Consider the following 8,316-nt stretch of genomic DNA (forward strand, 5'->3'; position numbering starts at 1 on the left):
ATGAAGGAAGTGGCCTGCTTTTGCATGAGTTTTTCTTCCTTGTGGGAACAGATGGTAAAGGCTTACAAATACATAACTGGTATTTTTTCAGTGACTCATACCTCAGAGCAACAAGCTTCAGATTGTGATAAGCAGCCAACCAAGATGGATGTAACCTTACTTGAGGAGCAGTACGACCATATAAAACAGAAGCAAAAGCTGCAGTCACACATTATTGTATTTAAAACAGGTATGCTCTGATTTCTAGGAAACAATGTAAATGTAGATGTAAAAACTTTTACTTTAAATACTGAATAACTTTCTTTGTTCTTTTTATTCTCATCTTCAAGAGAGGTACAAAGTGAATTCCTTTTCTGTCATTTCGTTGTGTGTTTTTTTTTTTTAATTCGTTTCACTAAAGGGCAGTCTTATGGTTATATCAATCAGTTTCACAGCAGTGAAACACTAACGTGAATGTGAAACAGGTGAACGTATTTGATATAAGGTTTTAGTCAGGAAAGTAGAGTTCTTAATCTTGATGCTTACTCTTACAGGAGCCACGTACTTCACATCTATCATCAGTTTATTTGTGCGATGTACTCTGCAACATTTCTGCTTTCTTGAATGCTTCTGTCAGAACAATCAATGCTGGGTCTTCTCTTTCTTTTTCTCTTCTCCTTTACCTATGTAGAGAAATGCCTTCTGCAAGACTGAAAGAAGTAATAGCAAATATCAGGCATAAGCTGGACTTTTGATTAACAACAACAAAAAAAATGTACTCTCATAGTGGGTAACTAAGATACAATCTTTGAAGAAAAGGCTTCTGAAAGCATTTTCACTGCACATAGCTCAGAAAATATATAAATTAAATAAATATAAAAGTAATGAAGTATCAATCATCTACCTGCTATGTTGGACAACATTTACAAAACAAACATTCAACTTCTTTGAAGTTTTTAGTTAGACTGCTGCTTACCATATTGCTCTGATGTGTTTTCATTTCATTTCTAAGTTAAAGTTATATTGAGAATACTAACTCCATTAATGAAGTTGTCTTTGAACGTAATATTATGTAATAATGAATGAATGTAATATTAATATGCAAAACCTGCTTCCTTCACCTCCAATATTAATATTTAGCTCAACAAATGCAGAACTTGGGCTATTTCATTCTCTACAATTTCCCCTACATTTTTCAGCAGTTCTGGATTTTGGTGGTCAGACCTTACCATCAAAACAATTGAAAAAACACATCATGAGCCATAAAACAGATTAACTTCTTCAGTATCATTTCATTCAAATGTCTAGAAATTGTAATGTTAAAAGAATTTAAGCCTCTGTGAGGAAGAAAAGGATATGAATACACAGGCTTATTTTATCAAGTATGAGAAGGAAACTAACATGAAGACAAAACAGGCCATCTAGTCAACGATTGCAACAACAAAACCAGGTAAAGAAAGGAAGCAGAGGTCTGTATTTAGGTGAAATTCAGACGAAACTTCAGATGTAATGAATGTAGCCTCTTTTATTTATTTTTTTTTCCAGTACAGCAATATAAGTTTAAAGAATGATAAAGCAGGGCTGTACAGTTTCTAGGAAGTTTAAAATTTAGAAGTTCACCTACATGTTTTCATGTACATACACAGAAACCAAAACATCCACAAAAACACAACCCTCTGCATTGAACTTTTCAGCAAGCCATGTGGAAAGGATTAATGTTGCAGTTAGAAGCAGCTGATTGTTGTTGTTATTGTGCTGAGTTCTCTGTGTCCTGAGAATTAATCTTAAGCATTCCTATGGTTTGGAATTTGGAAAAACCTATTACATAGCTCAGCACTTTGAAGCTGTTACATGAATCAGTTTCTAAGAGCACGTCAAGCAGCAACACACATCGAGACAGCATATTGCCCTCTGCTCCTTCAGTTACAAGCTTGAACTAACCAGAGCTGTTAAGAAATAATGAGTTACTAACTGGTAAGCCACCTGAAAACAACTTTCTTCTGTTCCTTCCCCAAAACACACAGCCACAGTCACACTTCTGCCTGTTCCTGATTATTTGAGAAGAAAAGCTGACAAGACTTGAAACTCCCCAGGTAGGGGATGATACAGCAGTGCATTCATTATTCATTGGCTGCGAAGCAGAAAAGCAGTGTTTGCTGTAGGAATTAAAATAGCATTTGGAGCACTGCAGTGGCAACAGAGTAAACACTGGGCCTCTGACTGCAGAAATCTCCTCCAAGAATTTCCCAAGCTAACTTGAAGCAAGATCAACTTTTATTCCTTCACAACCGTAAAAGCACCTATGATGACATAGAAAAGGCCGCATGGTAGACAACCCTGCAACAAGGCTATTATGTGCAATTAAAAAAATAATCCGTTTTTTCCAACGATCAAAGATCTGATTCAAGCTTTCTTTAGAAGTTCAGAGTGCTGAATGTTTGTTAATTCAACAGAGGACTTGGACATTCCTATCGGAGCTCATTGCTCAATTTTGTGTGCCACACCTGCAGCCAAGGAATCAAATCAAACCTGAACCGAAAACCAGTTCAGGCTATTTGACTTGGACTGGTGCGTTACCCTGAACTCTCTGATCAGCTCAAGCCAGCCTGGAATTCTCCTGATGACCAGTTCAAATGGTTCTAGATAATACCTGACATTGCCTATCAATGCCAGTTCATCCAGGAGTGTAGTTATACCCACAAAAAATGTGCAAAGCTGCATCCCTTCAGTCTCTCAGTTCCTCCTTCCTCTCGTCTCACAAGTGAAGAACAAGCCCTGCTTTGTAGGTTGGTGCTGCACTGTGCTGTTCTGCAGGCTTTAGAAGGATCTCCTTTGCAAGTGAACTTTTTTGCAGCCCCCAAGCTGAGCTTTATTTCCTGGGCAAAGTCCAGTTGTAGCTTTGATTCTCACTGCTCCACAATAGAGCACTGTGTGATCTTATCTCTAAGAATGGTTTCACCCTAGGAAATTCTCTGAGCGTATTTCACTGTATAGACATGTGCAGAGACACATCCGTACCTCTACTTGCCATGTCCTTTCATCTCTTCTCTCCTGGTGGCACTGCAGGAGGATGGAAGAAGTGGGCTCACGTGGTTCCCACTGCCAAGAGCCACCAAGCAGCCCATATCAGATCAACCTTACTCGGCCAGCTGAGGGAGCAGAAAAAATTCAGTGAAACTGTGCCGATGTCACTGCTTGAGCAGTGGGAGCCAGAGATGGTGATGGAAGCCCCTCCTCAGCTGAAGCCCTGTTGCACAGGACCATTTACTGCCAGTATATCAGCTGGTCCTGACATCTTCAAATAGGTCCTTGTTAAATGGCATGAAAGGCAGCTATAAGGTTTTTTGTGTGCGCATGCATTTTTTAAGGCAACTTCCTATTCAAACCAGCTTCATTTCAAATTCAAGGTGACAATTCTTTAGAGCAGCTATTCAGCTCTCCTGTTTCAAAACACAATCACCACTCTATTTTTTTCACTTCAATATGCTTTATAATTCCTCTTGCAACAGACACAGTTCCTGTAACTCAACCCTGTAAACAAGGTCAGCATTCTCTTACTCCTACTCCTACTTTAAACTATATTTATAGTAACTGAAGTGTATTTCATTAGCACTTACAATGACAACAGCGCTGTTTGCTTATCTTTAGTATAATGGTTCAGCTGCTATTCATTTCCAAGGCACAGGCCAGTTGTGTTCAGGAATCTGATGGCTGCTATGTGTAATTAAGGTAGCGTTAGCATTTCTATCCTTAATATCTTATACGTGTCTAACAGTAACTTTCATACCGCATGAGAAATTAAGCCATAGAGATGGAAAACAATACAATTAAAAAATAAAATACACACCTCTGTGTTAATGACCCTTGTTCAGAAAAAGAAGAAATTTTCAGATGATTTTTAGGTTGTGAATACAAGCCTCAAGCAGTATTGAATTAAACATTTTTCTCTCTCACATCACAGTACCTATCAACACACAGAGCAAGCCCTCGTTCACCTTAAGAATTTTTGCTTACAAGCAGTTAATTACTAAAAGTCAATTCTCAATCTGTGCTGTTAATGAGTCTTAGAGTAGTGCTTAGATCAATATTGACTTGATAAATCTCCATTATCTTTTGACTGATCCTATCGTAGCATTTATGTCCTCAAAACTGAACGTGAAATACTTCTACTCCGTAATCTGGCATCAAACGAACTTGTACTACTCTCAGTCAAAGATGGAAAGAGTACAGATAAACTCAGCTGAAGAGCTTTAAAGGAGGAGTGTGTGCTACAGAAATTAGACCCTTAATTTCTGCCACAGTAATAAATTGCATATATGCAATTCTCTTGCAGGTGCACAGGAATCTGTTCTCCCAGAATCGATGGTCAGTGCTGTTTTAATTAATAAAAAAGTTAGAAAATCGAAGTCATTTACAGAACATGTTCCCATCAGAAAGGTCAGACTGGAGGTGACCAGCAATGGCAATGTGCAAGACAACTCACCGTGGCGCACTCACCTGGGAATTCACCGCCTGGCGCAAGCCCCTTGTCAAGAAGTTCCCTGGGATCCTTCTCACTGCAGGAATGGACCGTGCAGTTTTGACAACCAGAGACTGATTTCAAAGGAAAACAGCCCACTGCAGCACCAGGAATTAAAAGGTGAGGGTGAACTATCCGCGCTCAGTCAGCTGGGAAGTTCGAGCATGGTGAACGGTTTCAGCAAAGAGAACGGCAGCAACGTTGCAGAAAGCTGCCCAAAGCCTCCTCCGAAATCAGCCGCTTCGGCAGTTTGGATGCAGCAATACATTTCCTCTACAAAATGCACGCCAGCTTGCCACAAGCTAGACTTTTACCCTTTCCCCAATAAAAAAGCACCCAGAATTTCCGAAGCAGCAAGGAGGCTTGGGTTGTACGTCTCACGATGAAGACCTTCGGTAATACCTAAAATTTAATCCAAAAAAAAATTAATAAAGCTTAAAACAGCAAAACAGTCTTCCTAGTTACCCTGATCAACCTGCTGAAGGCCTAATTAGTCAAGGAAGATCTTCTCTAAGTAATCTGTTGCTTTACAGTCCAATGTAAAGTGACATTTTGTAATGAAGATGCTGGACTGCAACAGAAACTCACTTCTGCTGCTATTCCAGATACAGGAGCAATTATCTGTTTGTTTGTTTCCTTCTCTATTTTCAGATTACTTGTTTTAGAAACTAAAATTTTATCACAACAGCATTCGAAATACCTGAAAGAGCTGGAGCAAAGATTAGCAAAACTGCTAATGAAGCAACTTGGCTAAATTTCAGTGTGGTACAATTTGACTAGACAAATAAGTAATGAAGCAGTATTGAAGGTGATTTATACAGTAAACATGATTCGATAATTATCTTTCCTTTTGGAACGTTGAAAAGATATTCATGATACTTCTCAGTGTATTTTTAAAATCAATGAATAAAACCTGTGCTCATTTCTATTGTTGTTTTAATGGGATATAGTAAATGGCACCTTTTCCCTATATGTAAATCCTATTAAAACATACTGCTGGTTCCATTCCGCCCCCAGAATTTCATTAAAAAAACAAAATTCTGAAATAGTTATTTCATTCCCCAATACCCTACAGCAACATACCTTCCTTACCAGAAATATAACACACCTTTCTGCTGCTACAGCTGGATGCACTCAAAGGGGATGTAACCTACACAAATATAACTGCAGTGACACAATTTCTTATGTATAAGGCTTAATGTTTGCTGTTGTGGCACAACTGTACCACAAACCCATGCTATTTTTATTTTTTAAAGGAAGTTGTTATTTCTGTCTCCCTTCCTTTTACACCTTTGTCAAAGGAGACTGTCCCAGGTGCTTTTCAATGAAAAAAGAAAACGTGCTACATATCGCCCACTTTTGGAGGCAAGTGTTAGGACAGGTCTCTCTGACAGGTAAGTTTCAGGAAAACTGAAGAGTTGAGATGTCTCCTTATTTCATGAGGACTGATTTTGAACTATACCCCTGGCAGCCACTGGCTCTTCTGAACTATTCCACATCTACCACAGCCCTAAGAGGAGAGCAAAAGAAGGATTGGGTGGATGGCCCACAAACTTCACAGCCCTACAAAGAGCCATCTGGCACACAGCCATCACAGCCTATGCTTCCATTGCAGGAGGTTTATAGCCATAAGTACAGAAGCAGAGAATGGTTTGGGTTGGAAGGGACCTCAGAGTCCACCTGGTTACAATGCCCTGCGATGGGCAGGGCCCCCTCCCAGCAGCCCAGGCTGCCCCCAGCCCCATCCAGCCTGGCCTTGGGCACTGCCAGGGTTGGGGCAGCCACAGCTCCTCTGGGCAGCCTGGGGCAGGGCCTCACCTCCCTCTGAGTGAAGAATTTCCTTCTTTGTATCTACTCAAAACCTACTCTCTTTCAGTTTAAAACCATTAGTTCTTGTCGTATCCCTACACCCCCTGACCAAGAGTCCCTCCCCAGCTCTCCTGCAGCCCCCTTCAGGCCCTGGCAGGCCACTGTGAGGTCTCCTCAGAGCCTTCTCCTCTCCAGGCTGAACAACCCCAACTCCCTCAGCCTGGCTCCACAGCAGAGCTGCTCCAGCTTCTGAGCATCCTCGTGGCCTCCTCTGGACTCACCCCAAAAGTCCCTGTCCTGCTGGTGCTGGGGGCCCCTGATCTGGATGCAATCCCTGTGCGAATACCCCAGTACCATGGCACACAGTACTACGGTGTTTCGTAAGAGCGCAGAAAATTAAAGAATATCATAGAATATAATGCTGTTCTAACCCCTCTTGCCAAGCCTCCTTTTTTTCTGTGCCACTCAACACCATTCCAGACCTAAATTCTCTCGTGTCCCACACTGATCCAGCCAACATCAGTAGACAGGCAGGCAACTGTCTCCTGGAAGTGACCATTCTTACGAGAAAGGCAAAAGAATATCGAGGTTCCTTAACAAAATTCTCTAAAGATATACTTCAGTAGCTTTTACTGATCTTCTTGCTCAGGACTTGCTTAGTAATGTATTTTGAGATGCCACGCTGAAAAGCAGCAGCTGTTACCGATAGTGATGAGTATGCCCCAGTAACTCCTCAAGAATTTTTCATTCATCTTTAGTAAAAGCAGCAGATTGAAGACATCAGTTTGGTAGAAGCATTCACTGTGATTTTTCAGTGTTTTCAAATTTTTTTTTGATGTTTTCAATAAACTGGCTTGCCACAGACTGGTTTCCAGCTCAGATACCGATTCCTATTTCAGTGTAGGCATGAAACATCAATAAGCAATCATAAACACTTAAAGAAACAAACCAAAACAGCAACAAAAACAGTACTTAGAGTACTTAAAGAAAGATTAGAAAGGAAAAAAAATAGATAAAACAGATATGAATAAGAGGTATAGGTACAACAGGGATAAAATACTAAATAACCAGCCATAAGAAAGTACCTGGAGAGAAATATTGAGGGACAATGATTTTTTTGAACTATGTGATGCACGTTAGCTTTCTATTTACCTGACTTTCTTATTACAGAGTATATTGATTTGTACTCCAGCCTTTCATTATACTGGAGTGTTATTTTTGTTGCATCTCCAAGTCTGTAGACCATAAGAGAATCACATAAAGCCAAAGGAATAACTGAAAAAAAAATCCCATGCTAGCAAGAAGCCACTATAAGAACTATTAAAAATTTAATTTAAGGTCATATTGGCTGGGTACTTGCAGTAAAATAGTCAAAAACATTTCAGTGAATGCAACTTCTAAACTTTTAAATCATTATCACAGAAATTTTAAAATGTTATCTGGCCACTTACCTACTCTATAAACCTATTTGATTAAATTAGCGATATTATTTTCTGCAAATACTTTTAAATTGTTTTTAAAGTGCTTTGAATTAGTTATCTTAATTAAACATGGACCTTGAGTACTTTGATTTAAAACTCGGTGAAAGTTTATGCATGGACTAAGTAACTCAATCCTTTGTAGGCACTTTCATGCAAACACTTCAGCCTTTCCTGAGTGTTCTCCAGCAAACTTGCTTGCTTTTTGCTTTGTACTAGCTGGAGCTTAATTAGGAAGGGCATTCTGCCTCTGGAGAAGTCTTTCAGCTTAATTCCTAAGGTCATTATGGAAGATAAATTTCAACGAATTTTCACTTGTTAGTGGAGTATTTTTAGTTCTGAGAAAAGTTGTTACATTTCAGGAGACTGAAATGTTACACAGGTACATTGCCTGAGGAGAATTCTTTTTTTTTTTTTTTTTTTTTTCCCCTCTAAAGCAGCCCTCATATAAATGAAAATGAAATAAAGGACACATTTCATGAGAAGAAAAATGGAAACCTTCAGATATTAGCAAGTCCCAATTCTCAAGTG

General features: G+C 39.5%; 1 protein-coding gene across 1 annotated transcript; it reads left to right on the top strand.

Annotated features, from left to right (window-relative positions):
• LOC311207126 (uncharacterized protein C9orf152 homolog) lies at positions 1-4,897 on the top strand (the record flags this gene model as incomplete). Its single annotated transcript, XM_084283027.1, is given in 3 exon segments — positions 1-229; positions 4,313-4,818; positions 4,820-4,897. Coding segments are annotated over 3 exon segments (813 nt in total).
• Positions 4,898-8,316: the final 3,419 nt, after the last annotated feature.

The sequence above is a fragment of the Netta rufina genome (assembly GCF_964035555.1).
Source record: "Netta rufina genome assembly, chromosome: 2".
NCBI classification, from domain to species: domain Eukaryota; kingdom Metazoa; phylum Chordata; class Aves; order Anseriformes; family Anatidae; genus Netta; species Netta rufina.